Source organism: Bombina bombina, chromosome 6 (assembly GCF_027579735.1).
Source record: "Bombina bombina isolate aBomBom1 chromosome 6, aBomBom1.pri, whole genome shotgun sequence".
Taxonomy (NCBI): domain Eukaryota; kingdom Metazoa; phylum Chordata; class Amphibia; order Anura; family Bombinatoridae; genus Bombina; species Bombina bombina.
The window spans coordinates 833,547,991-833,574,453 of NC_069504.1; the positions used below are offsets into that span (position 1 = coordinate 833,547,991).

A 26,463-nucleotide genomic window follows, 5' to 3' on the forward strand; every position below is an offset into this window, starting at 1 on the left:
AAAAAAATACAGAGTCCCCCAACAGTAAAACCCACCACCCAACCAACCCCCCAAAATAAAAAAACTAACTCTAAAAAAAAACATAAGCTACCCATTGCCCCTAAAGGGGCATTTGTATGGGCATTACCTTAAAAGGGCATTCAACTCTTTTACTGCCCTTAAAAGGGCATTCAGTTCTTTTATAATTGCCCAAAACCCTAATCTAAAAAAAAAAACACCCAAAAAATGAAACACTAACCCCATAAAATCTACTCACGGTTCCTGAAGTCCGGATATCCATCTTCATCCAGGCGGCGAGAAGTCTTCATCCAGGCGGTGAAACCTTCATCCAGCTCGGGGACGTCTTCTATCTTCATCCCGGCGGCGGGGTGCGAGCGGAGCTATCCTGGAAGGCATCCTCCGCGGAGCGTCCTCTTCATACGGTCAACGCCGTACACTGAAGTTGAATGCAAGGTAGCTGTTTCAAAATGGCGTACCTTGCATTTCTATTGGCTGATTTGATTCTTCAAATTCAAATCAGCCAATAGGATGAGAGCTTTTGAAATCCTATTGGCTGTTCAAATCAGCCAATAGGATTTAGGGGTTAATTAATGTATTTAATAGTCGCAATGTGGGTGGGTGGCAGATTAGGGGTTAAAAAGTTTAATATAGTGTTTGTGATGTGGGAGGATGGTGATTTAGGGGTTAATAGGTAGTTTATGGGTGTTAGTGTACTTTGTAACAGTTTAGTTATGAGTTTTGTGAAACATTTTTGTTTCGCAAAATCCATAACTACTGCTCTCAGATGGCGGCATGGATCATGTCGATATAGGATGTAACGCAAGCATTTTAGCCTGAACGCACAACCTGTAATACCGACAGTATGAAAATCAAGCACTAAAAAAAATTTTGAGTGCAGAATGGACATTGCGTTACAGGCTAAAATACTTGCGGTATAGCTATACCGCCATGACTCGTAATATGCTTACCTGGCCATTCCAGCGTAATTCAGCATTAAAAGCCGTTTATTCAACATTAAAAGCCGTATTCATCATTTATTCAGCATTAAAAGCCGTAACACAAAACTCGTAATCTAGGTGATTGTTAGTTAAAATGCAGAGTTATCAAGCACTTAAATACCATTGGACGGACACTAAGTAATACCAGCCCACCAACGAGGGCCTCGTTCTCATGGGGGTAATTTGCTCAGCGATGGGCAGTAAATGTTAAATATATAGTATATGTATGATTATATACATACAGTATATATATGTGTTAATATGTGTATATACACATATTAACACATAAATATATATGCATATAAGCATATACTGTGCATATATATTTACAGTGAAAACATAGTTCCCCATAGACCACAATATAAAGGCACTTTTCTGTGGCGTTTTACTTCTGACATCCCACACCTGCCACTTTTTGTAAAAATGCTATTTTTTTTATATAAAAACATACAAGACATTTGGGGGCAATTGGGGGACATTTAGAAAATTAACCAGAGAGCTGATTTCTGGTTAATTTACTGAGCACTAATTGCTATCACGAGCTTGTGGTGTCATAAACAGCCGATTGTAATAGCTGGTCATTTATCGTGTGCCTGTAAACGGGAGAATTTGCCCTCTTACAGACACGGTAAATTAGCACTCCACTTGTAATCTGGCCCCTATTATGCCCATTATTTGAAATGTTATCACCATTTTGAAATAATTACAGTGCTACCAGTTTTTTCAGTTATATGCAGGTGTGGCAATTGATTTATTGTAAAAAAAAAATCATTTTTAAATATTAATGAAAGTCTAAATTTCAGAATAATTCTGGATTTTAGCATTTCGGATTTGGGGATTTGTACCTGTATAGTATTTTTTTTTTTTTTTTTATGAATGTTCCTTAGTTTTTATACTTGTAAGGTATTTTAGTGTCTACCAATAAAGCAGTGGTAATTATGATTATCAGCATGTGAGCAATCACACAACGATTTGCACACAGTATTGCACTTATATATTCTATTAGGTCTTGCACATGCTAAGTAGGCGCTAGTGCCTCAAAATGTGTGCATATAAAAAGACAGAACAAATTAGAATGGAACTAAACTGGAACATTTAAAACTGTATGCTGTATCTGAATCATGAAATTTATTTTGGCTTTAGTGTCCCTTTAAGGTTACAACCTGAAGTGTGTTGAAGGAGGTTCTAAACAATGTGACTCAAATCTGTGTTATTAATGGTGCACAGTGTTACAATACAGATATTTGTTTTCTTCCATTTGCAGTTGTGTTTGGCCAACGATTGGCAGACACCATAATTTACGAGAAAAAATTTGGAAGGCACCCGGTCCCCATATTAATGGAGAAATGTGCAGACTTTATCCGAGAACATGGGCTGAATGAGGAAGGGATATTCCGGCTTCCTGGGCAAGATAATCTAGTCAAGCAACTGAAAGAGGCTTTCGATGCAGGAGAGAGGCCATCATTTAGCAGGTACATTTTATGGACAACTTATTAACCTTTTCACCACAAGAGTGTACTGATTTTTTTTTAATAAGTCCATATCTAAATTTGTAGACACTTGATTTGTCTTGCTTCCAATATTAAGATGGAACTAACGACATCTGAACCATATAAACAGCAGACTGCACTGGGTAAATTCTAGGGATGGGCGAATGTGTTTATATCCGAATTCGAATGTTAGAACGAATGTTATTGTAGAAATTCGATTTACATAATAGAATGTTGATAAGAACGAATATTCTTAAAAATTTGATTTTCGAATGTTATTTACAGTTTTCGAATGTCACATTCAAATTCGAATGTCACATTCGAATTCGAATGTTACATTCGAATATCACATTCGAATTCAAATATTACATTTATAAAACACAATTGTAGACTAGAAACACTATTTCGAATGTCACATTCGAATCGAATATCACATTCGAATCGAATGTCACATTCAAATTCAAATATTACATTTATAAAACACAGTATTAGACTAGAAATACTATTTTGAATTTGAATGTCACATTCGAATCGAATATCACATTTGAATCGAATATCACATTTAAAACACAGTATTAGACTAGAAATACTATTTCAAATTCGAATGTGACTTTTGAATTCGAATGTAGCATTCGAATTCGAATATTACTTTTATTAAACACAGTTGTAGACTAGAAATACTATTTCAAATTTGAATGTCACATGTTTGAATTACATTTCGAAATTGAATGATTACATAGCTAAACATTCTATTATTCAAACGAATATTTTTGAATTTTATTGAAAAATTCGAAAACGAAAATTCGAAAATAGAATGTTAGAATGTTATATAAACATTCAAAATTCGATTAGAATGAACGAATGTATCAAAATTCGTTTCAAATTTTTAATTTTTAGAAACATTCGCCCATCCCTAGTAAATTCTTCATAATTTCATACACATATACATACAGACATACAGTCCACACATATACACACACATATACATACAGACATACACACACACCCATATACATACAGACACACACACACACATATGCATACAGACATACACACAAATATACATACAGAAATACACACACACATATACATACACACACACATATCCATACAGACTTACACACAAATATACATACAGAAATACACACACACATATACATACACACACACATATACATACACACACAAACACACACATATACATACAGACATACATACACATATACATACATATATACATAAACACACACATATATACATACACACATACACACATATACATACACACATATATACAATCACACACATATATACATACACATACATATACATACACATACATATATACACGCACACACATACATACACACACATATACATAAGATAATCTTCATAAGAGTCACCATTATCTTCTGCATCTCATTGGCAACCAGTATATTTGGTATAGCACACACCTTCTGAGCAATGAAATGTAAGCCCACAGGACAAAAAAAAAATACTTGCTGCTTATTTGATTGCAGATCTGCAAAATAGGTCTCTCCTCAGTTCCATATGCCTCATCGCCTCCTCAAGTTCTTCCTTACGTCCCCAACATTTGTGAGGCTCCCAGCCAAGCCTTCTTAGTTCCAGAGTGACTGCGCATTCCATCCTCCCCCCACTGGGCCGTGGGCTGGTGAAATGTGCACAAGAAACAGGTTTGCACTGAGAAGTTGGTTCTTCTGACTCATAGGGGTAGGACATTTTCTTTTACAGTGCAGCAACACAGAATGCTTTGACTGCCTGTGCGTTGAGTTTTTATTTTCCCATTCACAAAGACTTAGACAGTAAAAAAAAAATTCCCTTAGAGAGCACCCTGTATAAGTTCTATGGGGCATTCTCTAAGCGGATTTTATTTTTTACTGTATGAGTAGAAGCCTGAGCTAGTGGACAATCAATGGGCCTTTGCCAGGCAAGCAACACCAGCAAGACTGCACATACTGAGCCATTGAATTGTGGCAAGCTGCTCTGTTCCCCCAGCTGCAGTGGCCCACCGGGCACTAATAAAGGGACAGACACACAAGTAAAGTGAGTGCCGCCGTGCCTCCCAGCAACCCCGGCTCATGGTTTCCCCCTACCTGATGTCTGAGAAAACGGCACAGCAGACACCTAGAAACGCGTAGCAATTTAGTGCCACTGGTTTTTATTCATACTCTTTATGTATAATTTGCTTTTAAATATATATTTTTTATACATTATCTGAGCACTTTTGGAGTTGTTTTTATTCATAATCAACCACTGTTTGGAGTACCAGAGGACCCTTTGCTGGATCATCAGTGTGCTGGAAGTTTAGTGAGCTGGGCCACTATAATAGCCCAGTAGGCGATATTAGCACTGTTAGGTGCTTCTTAAAGTGTGAGTACCCTTCTACAATTGGGATTGCATTGGGTCGTGATTGCTTTGTTTACCTGCACTAGGAGGCTCCCTTTTTCTATGTGTTTATTTCTATATGGTTTTCCCCTACGGTTCCTTAATTCAAGTCCCCTACTCTGCCGCTCTACACAGAGCCTGCAGAAAGTGCCGCCCCCTCTACAATCTGCCGCCCTAGGCCTGTGCCTTGTCAGCCTAGGCCATAAAACACCCTTGCCTGAACTGAAATTGAAAATGTATACTTAGGGGTAGATTTAACAAGCAGCAGATGCTGCTATCTACCCCCGTACTTTCCAGCTCGCCGAAAATGTAAGTTAAGAAGCAGCGGTCATAAGACCTCTGAGGCCGCCCGAACATGATAAATCGGCCCCCTAGTGGGTATCACTCTACTTATTTAAATGCTGTAAGAAAATATTTTGGGATTTTTGTTCATCCTCTTAATTCTGTGTGACATCCTCAGCAGCGGGCACAGACTTCACAAGGTGTTCCACCACCCTGGTTTAGAATTACTGGTTTATAACAAGTATATGTCTTGGTGACGTGCAATAAGGAATGGGCAAATGTTTTGAAACATTTGAAAAATGAAACAAATTTTAACACATTTGTTTGTTCGATTCAAATGTCAAATGTTTGTACAACATTCTAGCATTCGTTTAATGTAATAGTATTCCTAATGCTTTCTTTAAATGTAATATTCGATTCAAATTTTTCTAATATGAAAATTCAAACTATGCAATATTTGAATTTGAAAAATTAGAATCTATATATTTCTTACAGTATTTCTAATGCTGTCTTTAAATGTAATATTCTAATTATGAAATATTCAAAATAAAACATTAAAAATTATATTTTTGTATCTAATATGTTTCAATTTACTAAATTCACTACCACATGAACTAATAAACTTGTGAATAATATTTGTTAAATTGAATGTTACATTTGAAATTTCTAATGTATATATGGATATTTGATCTCATTATAAACATTCGAAAACCTGAAATAATATTAGATTACAGTATTTTAATGAATTTTCATTCTTATCAACATTTGATTATCAAAAACAAATGTCCACAGGGTTATTAGTTCTACCAAACGAATTACATTTTCAGCACATCGGCCCATCCCTACTTGCAATGTGAAGTTATGAGACTCAAAATGCAAATCTTACATTTTATTTATTGAAATAGTATGGGCCTCATTTATAATTTATCAAGCCTGCAGCCGGTAGTTAAGAAGCAGCGCTTATAAGATCACTGTTTTTTAACCTCTCTGCCATCTCTAAGCTGGTGGTTGAAAATCCCCATGCACTAGTCCAACCAGGGTAATTTACAGACCCTGTTTTGTCAGACAGCACAATGTTGCCCACTAGTCGCGATCACAGGCGGAAAGATTCCCTAATTGGGAATCTGGCTGCCCACACATTGACTAATAGAGCCCTAAGTCCCATTGGTCTAAAATCCTATACCTCCTAACATTCTGGATTCCAAGTCTGGAATTGTGAGAAATGGAGGCAGAGTCGGGTGGTATGTAGGCATGGTTGTGTTTGGTGTGTCTGGGTAGCAGGAAGTCAGAATTGGGGTGGTCTGCAGGCATGGCTGAGCACCTGGGTTATGTTTTGTGGGTCTGGTTATCAGGAATGCAGAATTGGGGTGGTCTGTAGGTATTGCTGAGCACATGGATTGTGTTCGGTATGTCTGGGTAGCAGGAAGGCAGAGTCAGGTGGTCTGTAGGCATGGCTGAGCACGTGGGTTGTGTTTGGTGTGTCTGGTTAGCAGGATGGCAGAGTTGGGGTGGTTTGTAGGCATGGCTGAGCACCTGGGTTGTTTTTGGTGTGTCTGGGTATCAGGGAGGCGGTCTGTAGGTATTGCTGAGACCATGGGAAGTTCACTGGTGTGACTTGTTGGCCTGGGGGCTGAGTCAGGCATGGTCTATAGGTATGGCTGGATAGTGCATGGACATGGATATCTCTGGGAACAAGAGATACTTATAGTGTTGGCACAGAGCTCCCAAACACTAACAACTGATAGTAACTCTGGAATGCAGTCTTAGGTCCTGATGTTAAAAGCATTGTGGTAATGAAGATATTTTAAAAAGGTTGCAGTCTAAATTACCTGTGAAATGCTAAAAAGGGCTAAAATCAGTGTTTGAAGGACGATTTGCTGAGAGGTGTTTTACTTTACATCATGGCGATGCTTTCTGCTACTGGTGGAATTTTAAAAGCAGAATCTCCCCCTACATTGAAGTTGTAATGTAAATGATTCCTTTAGACAGTATTGTATGAAAATACAACTTACATGTGTCAACAGAAAACCAAACCCTTTTGTTACAATACAAAAGTGAAACTAGGATATCAATAATATACCTATAGGAGGAGTGATTGTGGGTATATTGTACATATGTAAATATGTATGAATTAAATGTATTATATTGTAAAAAGCTATAATATGTATTTTAAGTCTTGTCATGATTTTAAAAACAAAATTCTTTTAGTAGGCAGATTTTGTATTCGTGATATTAACCCCTTAACGACCCCATACGACGCATGGTCGTTAAGTGGTTTCCTAGCACAGCTTTGCCAGAAGCAGCAAAACTGTGCTACTACTGTATGCCTCACTTCCAGAGCCATGCAGATATAGCGCGGTCTTGCCGACACTAGCAAAACCTGCACTATAAACAAGCCCAATAGAAGACAGTAGCTGCGACTTTCTAGTTTTACCAAAGTGCTGTGTAAAATGTATTTTTTTAATTTACTTTTTTTCATATTCTATATTTATTGCAACTATAAGTTCTTACTGAACGTTATACTTATAATACTCCAACCTCACTGTAACTAATATAGAACACATTTCTTACAGTCCGGTCACAATATTATAAGTATAACATGTTCAGAACAGTGTAGAATATGAATGAAAGCATAAATTACAAAAAAACATGTTTTACACAGGGCAAAGTTTAAAAAAAATGTACTTTGGTAAAACTAGAGAGTCACAGCTACTGTCTTCTATGAAATATTAATATCACAAACATGAAGACTTCTTCCTAAAAAAAAAATATTTTTTATTTAAATCACAACTTAAAATACAAATTATAGCAATATAAAATTAAATACATATAAATAAAACATTGTATATACTTTTATAATATACCCACATCCCCATAGCTCCTATAGGTTTAATTGTAAGGTTTTTTCTTTGTTCTTTATTAACCTCAGATATAACAAATATATGACCCTTTGAGAAAGCTGTGATGCAGCAAAACATGTTAGAGAGTTACTAGGAGCTGATCTTCATTCCCTCGCACATCTGATATTTTGTTAATAATTTAATGAATATAGCCCCTTACGAATTAGGTCTTTTTTAAGGCAGTATTTGACAACCCTAACCATGGGAAGTGTATTCCTTAGTACTTAACAAGTGGGCTTTGATCTAACAAACAACATTAGCTGTTGGCTACTTTGATTTGCATTTTAATAATAATGGTAAAGATGGCTACTATAAATATGTTTATTTGAATCAATCTTAAATTGAAAGATAGTAAATCCTAGCATTTCTGAAACGCTATGATTTACCACTGCAACAAATAAAGGGGACTTTCAGTCATAAAGTATAAAATACTTCATGCTAAAAGTTCCTTCATTTGTCTGCAATGTTCGCGTGCTGAGCGCCTCAGACAGCCCACGGCAGAACGCTATTTTTTCAATGAAGTGATGTTTCCACCTCTTAGCCAATAGCCGTGCGGGCCAGCTGGCATTATGCTGGATAGCTAGCACGCTATTGGCTTAAATCACCTCAGTGATAAAATAGCGTTCTTCCGTGGGAGGCCTGAGGCGCTCAGCGCGTCAAACGTTGCAGACAAATAAAGGAACTTTCAGCATGAAGTATTTTATCCCTCATGACAGAAAGTCCCCTTTATTTGTTGCAATGGTAAATCCAACTGTATCACAAATACTAGGATTTACTATCCCTTTAAGTGCCTATGATCCTATACCATCCTATACGATCTGGTTGATTGACACCCCCTGCTAGCGGCCGATTGACCGCAAATCTGCAGGGGGCGGCATTGCACAAGCAGTTCAACAGTGCCTCAGTTCACTGCTCCAAGGAATCAGGCTACAAAAAGATAGTTCCAACTTGCAGCTCGCACGTCTTGAGACTCAAACAATATAAAAATATGACAGGCAAACCAAATGTCTGGACAAGAACAGCTTCCAATGCAATATAATATTTTTTTTAAAATAAATCAAACTTAATAACATTTACACCAAATGATGCGACATGTTTCACAGCTCACAGGCTGTTTCATAAGGCATAACAGGTGTGTGTAAAAGGAATCTGTTTAAACACTGACATTTTTTATTAAATACATATACAGTATACACATAAAAATACATAAATACATCTGTACACATATATAGATATATATACATATGTATATTATATATATATATATATATATACACATACATTTACATTTTTAGACATGTATATTTATGTATCTCAATGTTAAAGCACTTTGCCTGCTTTTTTTTCCTAACACCTGAGACCTCATATCCTTGAGCCTTTATAACTTTTATGTGTAATATTTTATATAATTTTTATTAAATGTTGTTATTATGAGTGTAAGTGTACTTTGTAATGTATTTTCGACACTTTTGTTTCGCGAAACAGTTAACCACAGCTCTGAGGATGCGGTAATCATTCTAGCATAAATCGCGATTGCGCTCAAGTGATCATGTTTACTTTCAACTTATAATACCAGCGCAACCTGCGTGCAAATAATCGCGAAAACCTGATATTTGCGCTCAACTCGTAATCTGGCCCAATATCAATTAATGACATACAATGAACAGTTTTATATAATTGAGTAATTTTATATTTATAATCTTTTTAAGTGAAAAAAGCTGCATTCAAACACATTAGGCCGTCATGGGCTATATTAAATTAAAGTCGTCATGTTGGTAAAAGGACATAAACCCATGATCCAGATAGACCATACAATTTTAAACAACTTTCCAATTTACTTCTATTATAAAATTTTCTTGGTTTTCTTGGTATCATTTATTGAAAAGCAGGAAGGTAAGCTCAGGAGTGTGCACGTGTCTGCCGGACTATATGGCTGCAGTTTTGCAACAATGTTATACATTAGGAAGAGCACTAGATGGCAGCACTATTTCCTGTCATGTAGTGCCCCAGATATGTGCATACTACCTATCTAGATATCTCTTTAACAAAGAATAACATGAGAATGATGCAAATTTGATAATAAAAATACATTGGAAACCCTTTTAAAATTCTATGCTCTGCCTGAATCATGAAAGAAAAAAAATTGGGCTTCATGTCCCTTTAAAGGGAAATTAAAGTAATATTTTAATTTATTCATCAGGAATTATTTACTGCACTGTAAAACATCTGCTTGCAAAATAGATGTTTTAACCACTTAATGACATGTACGTGCCCTGCGTGTCCTTAAAGAGTTTTTCGCCTTGTAATAGAGAAGCGACAAGACTTGCTATTACAACATGCCTCGCTTCTGGAGGCATTGGGCTATAACACAGTCTCAAAATTGCTGCTGAGAACTGCGTTATTTACCCTCTTCAAAGGAAGACGACTGCTAAAGTACAGGGTACATTGGCTGTCATTAAGGGGTTAAAGCATTTAAAAATGTAATTTTTGTTAGAAAAATATGCATTGATTTGCAGGCCTAAGACACATCACTTGAAATGTACTTTACTGTGGCTAGTTATTTACAGATAAAAAGAGCTATTGCACCTATCAGCTAATTGCTCTACAGCATGTTAAAGTATTGGGGTTCGGTATCCTGCCACTCGGGGGGGGGGGGGGCATGGGAACAAAAGAGGTTGCAGAATTAAATGATTGGAAAAGCAGGAAAAATAAATAATGAAATTGAAGTATAATTGTTTTAATTATACATCATTAAACACGTTTGGAGAATTACATTTTGAGTTTAGTACAGGTATAAAATGCTTATGCACTGTTTTTTTTTTTAATCAAATTAGATATCTGGATTAAAGTTAATGAATTGTGAGTTTTTGCAGTAAGATTGTGTAATTAACATACATCCTAAAAATATGTAAAGGTACATGAAACTCACATTTTTCTTTCATGATTTAGAGAGAGCATGTGATTTTAAACAACTTTCTATTTTACTATTATCAAATGTTCTTCATTCTCTTGGTATCCTTTGCTGAAGCATCACAAATGCACTACAGGAAGCTAGCTGAATACAAAATTTACCAAGAGTATTAATTAAATTTGATAACATGAAACCCAAAATTTTCAGCTCATGATTCAGATAGAGCATACAGTTTCAAACAACTTCCAATTTACATGTCATAATTGAAGCATGAATAATGATGTTTTTAATGCACTAAAGCTCGGCCTCTACCACCATCTTGTGGTCAATAATATGTCATGCATTATAGGCTGTGGAATGCTTGGCATTTTATTGTAAAGATGCATAGCACTTTAGTTTGTCAAAAATATGATTGATAGAATTATTTTTCTTGTGTCTAATGCCTTCTTGTTTCTTACCTCTATTTCAGAAAATGTAATGTGTAATGCACCCCACTAATTATGGCTTGGCATTCAAGGAGCACAACTAGCTATTTCAGATACAAAAATATCTCCCCTACCCCCCCACTGGGAGATTAATTAGTGCTATTGTCTCATGTTTACATTGCTTTTCTACAGAGCATTTATGTTTGTTTGCAAAAAAAAAATACACGCAGGCAGGTAAAATGGACCACTGGGAACACATTTAAAGGGAAAGATACAGGAAACAGACACTAATTTCTATACTGATATAGTGGAGAGAGCAGTAATATAATGTTATCTATTAACCCTTTAACAACCACCAAATATCCTGTGCATTGCTGGTCATTAAGGGTTTGTCGGCTCATAATAGTGTGGGTCTCGCCACCAGCAGCAAGACCACGCTATTATGTCTTCCCCCCTCCTGCAGGCCTCCTGAAATCATGCGCTGTGAAAAAAAATCAAGCCCCAAAGACCAGCGACGTACAGGGTGAATGGTATCTCAGTAATATTAGCTGGTTTACTAATAGATCTATTCAAGTCCATCAGAAACCTCAATGCCACTCCAATGTATTTGAAAATTCTGTGGTAAGCCACTTACCACAAGCTTTCAAATGTATTTGTGGCATGGTAACAACAGTGATTATTTTTACAAAGCAATATTCCAGTTCATCAAATACTTTAGCTTGATGTTTTTGTTTTTCTAGTTTAACAGCTTTAACGTCTTTAAAATCCATTTTGACCTGAAAAGAGCATAATTATCTTTTTTTAATGTTTTTGGTTTTTGACCCTATTTGGTTGACAAGTTAAAGGGATATGAAACCCAAATTTTTTCTTTCATGGTTCAGATAGAGCATGCGATTTTAAACAACTTTCTAATTTACTTTGTTATATCAACTTTTCTTCATTCGCTTTGTATCTTTTGTTTAAATGCATGGGATGTATGCTTATGAGCCGGCCCATTTCTAAAGCATTATATGGCATCAGTTTTGTATGCATGTTATTCATTTACAAGAGCACTAGATTGCAGCACTATTTCCTGTCATGTAGTGCACCAGATGCCTACTTAGGTATCTCTTCAACACAGAATATAATGGGAACAAAGCAAATTTGATAATAAAAGTAAATTGGAAACTTTTTTAAAATGGTAGCTCTGACTGAATCACAAAAGAAAATTTTGGGGTTTCATATCCCTTTAATAAACAAGATCTTTTTTCCTTTAAATTAAAAATATAGCTCAAATCATACTTTAAAATGATAAAACTAACACATAAATAAATACAATATTCATTTATTATTCCATTTAACAAATTTATATAAATTTTAAAGTATTTGTACAATTTGCATTTAAATGTATTAGGCAATCGTCCTCATCAATATGGAAGTTATGTTTAACTTTTGCTCCAGTGAAGATCTGTGAAAAGCCATTGAAAAGCTTGTGAAATGTTTGTTTCTTATAGCTTTTCATGTTTCAACTAAATTTCCCTGTAACATAGAATAATATTTTGAGTGGTGTTACACAAAAAAAAAAAAAAAAATACAACAAACCCCCCCCAAAAAAAAACAAAACAAGAAATCACACATTTTGCCATATGACGTTTTTTTCTCACAGGAAGACAACTTGAACTAAATATTGAACTACAACTAGCTAGGCCATTTAGTCTACATATATATTTGTACTATTATGAGTAACTTTTCTTATGTGGTAGGATAATTTAGAATGTTGTGGGAAATATAAAAGGATAACTGTTTTATGTATATTTTTGTCTTTTTTTATGACTTGGGGCGGAATTATCAAGCTCCGAATGGAGCTTGATGCCCCTGTTTCCGCGCAAGCCTAAAGACCACTGCTCCATAACTGGTGCACCTGCTCTGAGGCCGCAGACATTAATCCGCACAATCCTATACGATCGGGCTGATTGACACCCCCTGGCCGCGAATCTGCAGGGGGCGGCATTGCACAAGCAGTTCTTAAGAACTGCTTGCGCAATGATAAATGCCGACAGTGAATGCTGTCAGCATTTATCGATGTGCGGCATACATGATACGCTACATTGTATCATGTCCGTTCGCACATTGATAAATTGACCCCATCGCCTACAAAGATGCCCACTTTATATCTGCCATACAGCTTAAGACTAATTTTGACTCCTGTTTTATATATATTAATAATAATAAAATCCATTATAGTATAAGCATTTTTTACAATCAAAACATCTTAAATTGGATTGATAGCAATTTTGTAGTTACATTTTATTTAATTGTATGTTCCAATGTACTACTGGGCTTATCATTGGTCCACAAATTGATTATAATTCTGGTATATTTCACAGTTCATCCAATAAACTCAAAACTTGGACTTAATGCAGCAATATTCTCAAAACAGACCGAACTGCTGAGAAATTCTAGTAATTTTTTTCCTCTGCCTAATTTATATAAAAAGCTTAATTTTGTTTTAATGATAACTAGCATAATAACTGTTTTATTACTTCAGTATACCTCCCTACTCTCACCCTACATTTATCCACCTATCAGCAAGGTGTTTAACCAAAAATGGTCATGCTCCTAAGCATACATTCCTGCTTTTTTTTCAAATAAAGATACCAAGAGAACGAAGATACATTGATAATAGGAGTAAATTAGAAAGTTGCTTAAAATGGCATGCTCTATCTGAATCATGAAAGAAAAAACTTGGGTTTCATGTCCCTTTAAGGAGTTCACATAAAGAAATAACAGGGGATACCATTTACAATAATAACATACCAATAATATTCAGAAACTTTGCTCCAGTGACGTACCCTCATATCAGGTACAGATTTAAATAAAGTGTCTGACTTCAAGATTATGTGTTCCTCTTTGCCCTACTGAAATGCTGAGTTATGTTCAACCACTATTAACAATTATCAGCATATGATCTTAATAAATGTGGCATACTTGTCTTATAATTCAGTGTTTTTCAACTCCAATCTTCAGGGAACACCAAAGAGCTAGATTTCCATGATATCTGAACTAGATCATAGATGAAATAATCAGTGGATGGGTGAGTGTAGATTAGTAACCATGGTTACTGATCAGCTGATTATTTCACTTGTGTTCTAATTTACCTACTTAGTCAAAAAGCCTTTCATGCCATTCAAAGAGTGACACTGAAAACAACAATGATAGATGCACTCAATTGCTTTACTAAAAAATAGGGATGGGCGAATGTTTCTAAAAATTCGAAATTTAAAACGAATTTTGATATATTCGTTCGTTTAATCGAATTTCGAATGTTTATATAACATTTTAACATTCTATTTTCGAATTTTCGTTTTCGAATTTTTCAATAAAATTTGAAAATATTTGTTCGAATAATAGAATGTTTAGCTATGTATTCATTCAATTTCAAAATGTAATATTCGAATTCGAATGTGACATTCAAATTTGAAATAGTATTTCTAGTCTACAACTGTGTTTAATAAATGTAATATTCGAATTCGAATGCTACATTCAAATTCAAATGTCACATTAGAATTTGAAATAGTATTTCTAGTCTAATACTGTGTTTTAAATGTGATATTCAATTCGAATGTGATATTCGATTCGAATGTGACATTCAAATTCGAAATAGTATTTCTAGTCTAATACTGTTTTATAAATGTAATATTCGAATTTGAATGTGACATTCGATTCGAATGTGATATTCGATTCGAATGTGATATTCGAAAAAATAGTGTTTCTAGTCTACAATTGTGTTTTATAAATGTAATATTCGAATTCGAATGTGATATTCGAATGTGACATTCGAATCCCAATGTGACATTCGAAAACTGTAAATAACATTTTAAAATTAAATTTTTAATAATATTTGTTCTTATCAACATTCTATTATGTAAATCGAATTTCTACAATAATTCTGATATAAACACATTCGCCCATCCCTACTAAATAATATAAATAAAACTAGAATAATGATAATATTTCAATTACTTTATTATTTGTTCTTTTTTTCAGGGATACTGATGTCCATACTGTAGCATCATTGTTTAAACTTTATCTCAGGGAGTTACCTGAGCCCGTCATCCCATGTTCTCAGTATGAAGACTTTCTCACGTGTGAGAAGACTATCAGTAACGATGAGGAGCAGGTATTCATCTTATCTCTGTATTATGTAACTTTGCTGTGGAAAAGTTCAACAAAATAGAGTAAATTCTATTCTAGTTAAGATATTTATATAATTTTCTGCAATATGCCATATATTCTTTTGAAGAACATTTGTAGAACAAAATATTAATAGAGTTTTCAACTAGAATAGAATTTTCCCTAATGTTGATTTTCACTAGTTCACTGTATAAAACTAGCACGGTAGATCAGAAAGAGATAGTTTCTCCAACATTGGTGTGTCCGGTCCACGGCGTCATCCTTACTTGTGGGATATCTCTTCCCCAACAGGAAATGGCAAAGAGTCCCAGCAAAGCTGGCCATATAGTCCCTCCTAGGCTCCGCCCACCCCAGTCATTCTCTTTGCCGTTGCACAGATGGTTAAGAGTTTTTTGGTGTTTAAATGTAGTTTTTATTCTTCTATCAAGTGTTTGTTATTTTAAAATAGTGCTGGTATGTACTATTTACTCTGAAACAGAAAAGGATGAAGATTTCTGTTTGTGAGAGGAAGATGATTTTAGCAGACAGTAACTAAAATTGATTGCTGTTTCCACATAGGACTGTTGAGATGAAGTAACTTCAGTTGGGGGAAACAGTTAGCAGACTTTTCTGCTTAAGGTATGACTAGCCATATTTCTAACAAGACCATGTAATGCTGGAAGGCTGTCATTTCCCCTCATGGGGACCGGTAAGCCATTTTCTTAGTCAAACAAACAGAATAAAGGGCTTAATATGGGCTAAAAAACTGGTAGACATTTTTATGGGCTAAATCGATTGCTTTATTTGGGCATTTTATTCATATTTATGCTGACAATTCGCATTTATAAACTTGGGGAACGTTTATTAAACAGCAGGCACTATGTTAGACACCTTTTCCAGTCAGGGGGCCTTCCTAGTTGTAGACTGAGCCTCATTTTCACACCATTACTGCGCAGTTGTTTTTTTAGAGCAGGGCATGCAGATGCTTGTGTGAGGATCTGAAATTTGCTGGAAAAGCTTCTAGAAGGCGTCAATTGGTATCGTATTCCCCTCTGGGCTTGGTTAGGTCTCAGCAAAGGCTATAGCTGGGACTGTATAGGGGTTAAATTTGTAAACGGCTCCGGTTCCGTTATTTTAAGGGTTAAAGCTCTGAAATTTGGTGTGCAATACTCTTAAGACACTGTGGTGAAATTTTGGTAATTTTTGAACAATTCCTTCATACTTTTTCACATATTCAGTAATAAAGTGTGCACTGTTTAAAATTTAAAGAGACAGTAACGGTTTTGTTTTAAAACGTTTTTTGTGCTTTGTTGACAAGTTTAAGCCTGTTTAACATGTCTGTGCCTTCGGATAAGCTATGTTCTATATGTATGAAAGCCAATGTGTCTCCCCTTTTAAATTTATGTGATAATTGTGCCATAGCGTCCAAACAAAGTAAGGACAGTACTGCCACAGATAATGAAATTGCCCAAGATGATTCCTCAGATGAGGGGAGTAAACATGATACTACATCATCTCCTACTGTGTCTACACCAGTTTTGCCCACACAGGAGGCCCCTAGTACATCTAGTGCGCCAATGCTTATTACCATGCAACAATTAACGGCTGTAATGGATAACTCCATAGCAAATATTTTATCCAAAATGCCTACTTATCAGAGAAAGCGCGATTGCTCTGTTTTAAACACTGAAGAGCAGGAGGGCGCTGATGATAATTGTTCTGTCATACCCTCACACCAATCTGAAGGGGCCATGAGGGAGGTTTTGTCAGATGGGGAAATTTCAGATTCAGAAAAAAATTCTCAACAAGCTGAACCTGATGTTGTGACATTTAAATTTAAATTAGAACATCTCCGCGCACTGCTTAAGGAGGTGTTATCTACTCTGGATGATTGTGACAACTTAGTCATTCCAGAGAAATTATGCAAGATGGACAAGTTCCTAGAGGTTCCGGTGCACCACTACGCTTTTCCTATACCCAAGCGGGTGGCGGACATAGTAAATAAGGAGTGGGAAAAGCCCGGCATACCTTTTGTTCCCCCCCCTATATTTAAGAAATTATTTCCTATGGTCGACCCCAGAAAGGACTTATGGCAGACAGTCCCTAAGGTCGAGGGGGCAGTTTCTACTCTAAACAAACGCACTACTATTCCTATTGAAGATAGTTGTGCTTTCAAAGATCCTATGGATAAAAAATTGGAGGGTTTGCTTAAAAAGATTTTTGTACAGCAAGGTTACCTTCTACAACCCATTTCGTGCATTGTTCCTGTCACTACAGCAGCGTGGTTCTGGTTCGAGGAACTAGAAAACTCGCTTAGTAGAGAGACTCCATATGAGGAGGTTATGGACAGAGTTCACGCACTTAAGTTGGTTAACTCTTTTATTTTAGATGCCGCTTTGCAATTAGCTAGATTAGCGGCAAAAAATTCAGGGTTTGCTATCGTGGCGCGCAGAGCGCTTTGGCTAAAGTCTTGGTCAGCGGATGTGTCATCCAAGACAAAATGGCTTAACATCCCTTTCAAAGGTAAAACTCTATTTGGACCAGAATTGAAAGAGATTATTTCAGACATCACTGGGGGAAAGGGCCACGCCCTTCCACAAGATAGGCCTTTTCAAGGCCAAGAATAAGTCTAATTTTCGTTCCTTTCGCAATTTCAGGAACGGACCGGCCTCTAATTCTGCATCCTCTAAGCAAGAGGGTAATGCCTCACAACCCAAACCAGCCTGGAAACCGATGCAAGGCTGGAACAAGGGTAAGCAGGCCAAGAAGCCTGCCGCTGCTAACAAAACAGCATGAAGGAGTAGCCCCCGATCCGGGACCGGATCTAGTGGGGGGCAGACTCTCTCTCTTTGCTCAGGCTTGGGCAAGAGATGTTCAGGATCCCTGGGCGCTAGAAATAGTTTCTCAGGGTTATCTCCTGGAATTCAGGGAACTACCCCCAAGGGGAAGGTTCCACATGTCTCACTTATCCTCAAACCAAATAAAGAGACAGGCGTTCTTACATTGTGTAGAAGACCTGTTAAAGATGGGAGTGATACACCCAGTTCCAATAAAGGAACAAGGAATGGGATTTTATTCCAATCTGTTCGTAGTTCCTAAAAAAGAGGGAACTTTCAGACCAATTTTGGATTTTAAGATCCTAAACAAATTTCTCAGGGTACCATCGTTCAAGATGGAAACCATTCGGACGATTCTACCCACTATCCAGAAAAGTCAATTTATGACTACCGTGGATCTAAAGGATGCGTACCTACATATTCCTATCCACAAAGAACATCATCAGTTCCTAAGGTTCGCTTTTCTGGACAAGCATTACCAGTTTGTGGCCCTCCCATTCGGGTTAGCCACTGCTCCATGGATTTTCACAAAGGTACTAGGGTCCCTTCTAGCGGTTCTAAGACCGAGGGGCATTGCAGTAGTACCTTACTTGGACGACATTCTAATACAAGCGTCGTCCCTGTCAAAAGCAAAGGCTCATACAGACATCGTTCTGGCCTTTCTCAGATCACACGGATGGAAGGTGAACATAGAAAAAAGTTCTCTGTCTCCGTCGACAAGAGTTCCCTTCTTGGGAACAATAATAGATTCCTTAGAAATGAGGATTTTTCTGACAGAGGTCAGAAAGTCAAAACTTCTAAGCACTTGTCAAGTTCTTCATTCTGTTCCTCGTCCTTCCATAGCGCAGTGCATGGAAGTAGTAGGGTTGATGGTTGCAGCAATGGACATAGTTCCTTTTGCACAAATTCATCTAAGACCATTACAACTGTGCATGCTCAAACAGTGGAATGGGGACTATGCAGACTTGTCTCCAATGATTCAAGTAGATTAGAAGACCAGAGATTCACTCCGTTGGTGGCTGACCCTGGACCATCTGTCCCAGGGAATGAGCTTCCGCAGACCAGAGTGGGTCATTGTCACGACCAACGCCAGTCTAGTGGGCTGGGGCGCGGTCTGGGAATCCCTGAAAGCTCAGGGTCTATGGTCTCGGGAAGAGTCTCTTCTCCCGATAAACATTCTGGAACTGAGAGCGATATTCAATGCTCTCAGGGCTTGGCCTCAACTAGCAAAGGCCAGAACTAGCAAAGGCCAGATTCATAAGGTTCCAATCAGACAACATGACGACCGTTGCGTATATCAATCATCAGGGGGGAACAAGGAGTTCCCTGACGATGAAAGAAGTGACCAAAATAATTCAATGGGCGGAGGATCACTCCTGCCACCTGTCTGCGATCCACATCCCAGGTGTGGAAAACTGGGAGGCGGATTTTCTGAGTCGTCAGACATTCCATCCGGGGGAGTGGGAACTGCATCCGGAGATCATTGCCCAAATAACTCAATTATGGGGCATTCCAGACATGGATCTGATGGCGTCTCGTCAGAACTTCAAGGTTCCTTGCTACGGGTCCAGATCCAGGGATCCCAAGGCGACTCTAGTAGATGCACTAGTAGCACCTTGGACCTTCAACCTAGCTTATGTATTTCCACCGTTTCCTCTCATTCCCAGGCTGGTAGCCAGGATCAATCAGGAGAGGGCCTCTGTGATCTTGATAGCTCCTGCGTGGCCACGCAGGACTTGGTATGCAGACCTGGTGAATATGTCATCGGTTCCACCATGGAAGCTACCTTTGAGACAGGACCTTCTTGTTCAGGGTCCATTCGAACATCCAAATCTGGTCTCCCTCCAGCTGACGGCTTGGAGATTGAACGCTTGATTCTATCGAAGCGTGGGTTTTCAGATTCTGTGATAGATACTCTGGTTCAGGCCAGAAAACCGGTAACTAGAAAGATTTATCATAAAATATGGAAAAGATATATCTGTTGGTGTGAATCCAAAGGATTCCCATGGAATAAGATAAAAATTCCTAAGATTCTCTCCTTTCTACAAGAAGGTTTGGAGAAAGGATTATCTGCAAGTTCTCTAAAGGGACAGATCTCTGCTTTATCTGTCTTACTACACAAAAGACTGGCAGCTGTGCCAGATGTTCAAGCATTTGTTCAGGCTCTGGTTAGGATCAAGCCTGTTTACAGACCTTTGACTCCTCCTTGGAGTCTAAATCTAGTTCTTTCAGTTCTTCAAGGGGTTCCGTTTGAACCTTTACATTCCATAGATATTAAGTTACTATCTTGGAAAGTTTTGTTTTTGGTTGCAATTTCTTCTGCTAGAAGAGTTTCAGAGTTATCTGCTCTGCAGTGTTCTCCGCCCTATCTGGTGTTCCATGCAGATAAGGTGGTTTTGCGTACTAAGCCTGGTTTTCTTCCTAAGGTTGTTTCTAACAAAAATATTAACCAGGAGATAGTTGTACCTTCTTTATGTCCGAATCCAGTTTCAAAGAAGGAACGTTTGTTACACAATTTTGACGTAGTCCGTGCTCTAAAATTCTATTTAGAGGCTACAAAAGATTTCAGACAAACATCTTCCTTGTTTGTTGTTTATTCTGGTAAAAGGAGAGGTCAAAAAGCGACTTCTACCTCTCTTTCCTTTTGGCTTAAAAGCATCATCCGATTGGCTTATGAGACTGCCGGACGGCAGCCTCCTGAAAGAATCACAGCTCACTCCACTAGGGCTGTGGCTTCCACATGGGCCTTCAAGAACGAGGCTTCTGTTGACCAGATATGTAAGACAGCGACTTGGTCTTCACTGCACACTTTTGCCAAATTTTACAAATTTGATACTTTTGCTTCTTCGGAGGCTATTTTTGGGAGAAAGGTTTTGCAAGCTGTGGTGCCTTCCGTTTAGGTAACCTGATTTGCTCCCTCCCTTCATCCGTGTCCTAAAGCTTTGGTATTGGTTCCCACAAGTAAGGATGACGCCGTGGACCGGACACACCAATGTTGGAGAAAACAGAATTTATGCTTACCTGATAAATTACTTTCTCCAACGGTGTGTCCGGTCCACGGCCCGCCCTGGTTTTTTAATCAGGTCTGATGAATTATTTTCTCTAACTACAGTCACCACGGTACCATATGGTTTCTCCTATATATATTTCCTCCTGTCCGTCGGTCGAATGACTGGGGTGGGCGGAGCCTAGGAGGGACTATATGGCCAGCTTTGCTGGGACTCTTTGCCATTTCCTGTTGGGGAAGAGATATCCCACAAGTAAGGATGACGCCGTGGACCGGACACACCGTTGGAGAAAGTAATTTATCAGGTAAGCATAAATTCTGTTTTTATATATATATATATATATATATATATATATATATATATATCATGTAGAGAAAACTCATTGTGTAAACCATTTACAAATCTAGACAAGTCAGAAGACTTGCTTTTCCCACAGAAACTCTCCGATTACACTGTTTCCAATGATGCTATGGCATAAAGGGAAGTCTGCCTTAAAAAGCAGGCTAAAAGTAAAAAGGTGAGTCATTGTGAACCTCATTTGCATGTCTTACCCAGAATCCCTTGCTGCATTGGAAACAGTGTAATCGGAGAGTTTCTGTGGGAAAAGCAAGTCTTCTGACTTGTCTAGATTTGTAAATGTTTTACACAATGAGTTATTTTCTCTACATTTTGTATTTAGTGGAGGATTTTAAACTCACTTTTCGCCTCCCCATAATTTTAATTGTTGTTGTTTATATATATATATATATATATATATATATATATATATACACTGTATATATATATATATATATATATATATATATATATATATATAACATTGTCAAAGACTACAAACTTTCTATATTGACTGATAACTTTTTCCTAACTGGTAAACTATAATGGTAATTTTTTTTCATGCTCTCTATATATTGGTTTATCTATTCACTTATACTATATGCAGACTGTTAGGAAGCATAGAGATATTAACTATTACTACTAATACCCATTTGCTTACATTTAATAACTCAGATAACAGTTTAACACTATTAGACAGAAATTGGACAAAATGACTAACTACTCTTGAATTATCTATTCATCATATTAGCTATTGTTAGGTTTACTGTGACTGAAGTTTTCAAATAACAGATATTGTGTAATGTTAATATTCTTTTTTTAATCTTGTTAATTTTATGCCCAACATTATATGGGACTTCTTTTTATTGAATGTTGTACAGGTAAGTTTCACATGGACATGATATATACAATAGTGGCCATGGAAATAGGAAGATTGCAATATTCGTAATGATAGTATAGCTTCAATAACAGCATGTGTGCCCTCTGTTCACTTGTTTATTGTGACCACAGATTGGACAATAGTTTTGTTATTCCCTCCTCTTGAGAGATGATTAGACAATAGTTTTGTTATTCCCTCCTCTTGAGAGATGATTGGACAATAGTTGTGTTATTCCCTCCTCTTGAGAGATGATTGATGAACATTTAGTTTTCCAGTGTTGCTAAGTGTACTAAAATATCTTAATAATACTATGGTTGGTTCCATTTTATGTTTATTACATTTCTTAAGTAAATATGTTATGGTGTACAAGAAAGTATTCTAGTAGGGTATTATAGTTATAATAGTTTCTATTTATTTTTTTTATATTTGTTATTACATTTTACAAGTTTACAGAAGAAGAAACAGTTTCAGTACATCATTAGTACATCCAAGCCACTGTCATCCATAAAATACATAATTCAAGAACAAGAATATTAAGAATACAATTTCTTTTTCAAAAAAATGTTAACTAACATCATCAGTTTTAAAAAAAAGTTTTACATACATATATATCCCATAGTATATAGTGGGTCAGTTATGGATAATAAGGTTTCAACAGATTGTGGGTGAGGTCCAGCCATAGAGCACTCTGAAGTCAGTGGGACAACTCTATTCTCATATCTACATTGCAAGGTCACATCAACAATCTTCACACAAGACTTAATGAGGTTGTTCTCATTTGCTCAACTGCACTATAAGTTGTCCCATATCTCAAGGTAAGCCTCCAACCACAAATACTGAACATGAGTGCATTCCCACCACACGTGTATATAAGATACCTGTTTCCTATGTCCTCTGAAACAACAAATATATCTACTAGATGCATTAGGAAACAATCTAATGGGGTTAAGATACAATTTATAAGCAAAATTAGGACAGGTTATTTGTCATAGTATTAATGTACAGGTCTTTAAAGGTATTTCTGAATGAGTCTCTGCTTCCCATTTAATCATAGTGGGTGCTTTGGTGGAGGAATTCCTGTAATTAAAATACAGGTATAGCCCTGATGTACACTGATGGTTCTAATTTTTGATGTACATAAACAAATCATAACTGGAAATACAGATACCAAATATTATATGTCCTGGGTTGCCTAGTACACAATATTATTCAAAGGTAGACATCTTTTGTTATTGGATAGTATCAGCTATATAATAGAGACGCTTATTTGCCCATTTAGCTTGCGTACCAGGACCAAATTTAAGAAAGAAATGTAACTAGAGGAGTTGCTCCAGAGTTATCGGCTAAAAAAGAGAATTTAGATACATTGGAATCCCAGTTCTTCAAAGAATGTGAGATCACTACCGTAGACCTCCAAATCAGAGATCTACAAATACTCTCAGGCCAAAGTAAACGTATACATTGGTTGAACTGATATCATATCTCCCTCAACTTCTACCCATCTGATGTGATCCTCCTCATTATTTGACAAAGAGGTCTGAGCTATACATCCCAAATAATAGTATGATACAAAATGGTATACCCATACCACCACCATTTCGGTGTTTCAACATTGTTTGTCTGTGAACCCTCCGTCTTTTCTGATTCCAAATAAATGTTAACATCTCCTTCTGAATGGCCTTAGATCACTCAGTTTATCTGAGATTGGGAGAGATCTGTACAAATAAAGATGTTTTGTAAGGACAGGCATTTTAGATATTACAATGTGGCCAAAGAAAAAGATCTAATTTTTGGACCATTGATCATTTCTCATTTTAAATTTATTAACAAAGAATTATAATTAAGATTTATATTTAGGTTTATAATTAGATATATTAAGGTTTATAATTAGATACATTTCCAGATATTTAATGACCTTCTTAGCCCATTGAAAATTAAAATTTAACACCAATAGCTTCTCAGTATGATTTGGTAACTCTATTGCAAGAGCTTCACATTTGTCATTATTTATCTTATATCTCAGTTTATTAAATTTAGCTATTATGGAATAAACCACTGGTAAAGAGATCATCTGTTTTGTCACAGTTTAAATAATATTGACAGCCAATAACACAATTTTATTATTAATGTTATTGATCTGTATACTTGCTATATCAGCATTATCACTTAAAGTGGCTGCCAGAAGTTCAATATATAGGGAAATACATAGGGTAAAAATTAAGGGGGAGAGAAAGCACCCTTATCTATTGCCATTACGTATTAACATTTTTTAGATTGATATTCGGATACCCTAATAAATGCAGAGAGAGTGCAGTTAATGGCTGAAATGACTTTAAGGAAGTTAGCAGAGATGCCCATAGTCCTTCAAATCTCCAGAAAGTAAGTCCAATCAACTATAAAGAATTCCTTCTCTGCGTACATAGAAAGAAACAGAGAAGGCATCCTCTTACAAGAAGCAAACTTGATAAGGTCAATCATTCTCCTGACATTGTCTGGGGCCTCCCTATTCTTTATAAAACCCACTTGATCAGGGTGTACCACTTGGGCCAGGAGTGGATTCAATCTGGAAGCTAAGATTTTAGTAAATATCTTGGTTTATCAGAGATACGGGATGGTAGTTACTGCAGTGCTGTTTGTTTTCCCCGGTTTAGAGATCGCAGAGATTATTGCTAATACAAATTAATCAGGAATCTCCACCCCTTCCATTATAGAATAAAAATAGCTTACCAGAAGTGGAATTAACACATCTGAAAAGGTCTTATAGAAGGCTCAAGAATAACCATCTGGGCCAGGTGTTTTATTGGATTTTAAGTTTTTAAAAGCTAAGTGAAGGTCCTGTACTGTGATTGAGGCATTTAAACTATTCACTGTCTCCTTAGAAAAAAAGTGTAGGTGACATGTTTTAAGGAACTCCCTTATCTTAAAACTTAAATTAGAACTTAAATTAGAGATATGCCTTCTTTCAGGTAACCTGTAAAGTTTTCTGTGGATATTTCCTGGACAACATTTGATCTCGCTTATTGGCATAGATAAAGTAATGGGAATCTAGCATTTTAATCAACCTAATTGTTTCATCTGTTAACAGTTTATCTAATTCTGCCTGCTTATTTCTTTGTAATGGAGGCGAGGTACTTTTTGATTTGAGTTTGTTACATTTAGCGCTCTTGCTAATAAGATAAACCCTTAGGTACGCGTTAAGAGCTCCCTATATATTTAAAAGATTGCTTGTGGTATTCATATTTGTAACTAAGAATGGAGTAATCTGTTCTTTCAGCTTATTGGTGGCATGGTAGTTCCTATTTTTAAGAACGTTTATTCAGTAATTGTATAGGTGGGAAGCATTATTTTTTTCTCACTGTTAGTAGTTCTTAAACTGGGAAGGGGTTTATATATATATTTAAATAATGTGTGCATTGTCAGATAATGGATTCTCTGAGGAAAGAGTGTTTGTCCCTGAAACATCACTGTAATAAACGTATATTTATTTCACTTTTTTATTGACTCGTTTACCTTGTTGCTTTTGGGATAAATCTATCTAATCTATCTCTATCTATCTATCAATCTTAAAAAAATCATGTCTGTTTATGAAATCTGAAATCTAAACTCTATTTGTAAAAACGTAAAATATATTGGGTTTGATTACAAGTGGTGCTCTAACAATAGTGCTTGATATTGAAATATCGCACCAGCATTAACTTGTGGGCATATTACAAGTTGGAAGTAAAAGCAACAGCACGAGCGCAAACTAAATTTGCGTTCATCAGGTTAGTGCGACTGAAATCCTCACACAAATGGTTAGGGTTAAATGAAAAGTTGTACCAAACACAACATAAATACA

General features: G+C 36.6%; 1 protein-coding gene across 4 annotated transcripts in view; it reads left to right on the forward strand.

Annotated features, from left to right (window-relative positions):
• ARHGAP25 (Rho GTPase activating protein 25) overlaps positions 1-26,463 on the forward strand; it is a 372,857-nt gene that overhangs the window by 317,318 nt on the left and 29,076 nt on the right. For all 4 annotated transcript variants that reach the window (XM_053718200.1, XM_053718203.1, XM_053718201.1 and 1 more), the window contains 2 exons: positions 2,263-2,470; positions 15,439-15,571. In XM_053718200.1, the coding sequence (XP_053574175.1) occupies positions 2,263-2,470; positions 15,439-15,571 (341 nt within the window). The remainder of the gene's footprint in view (positions 1-2,262; positions 2,471-15,438; positions 15,572-26,463) is intronic.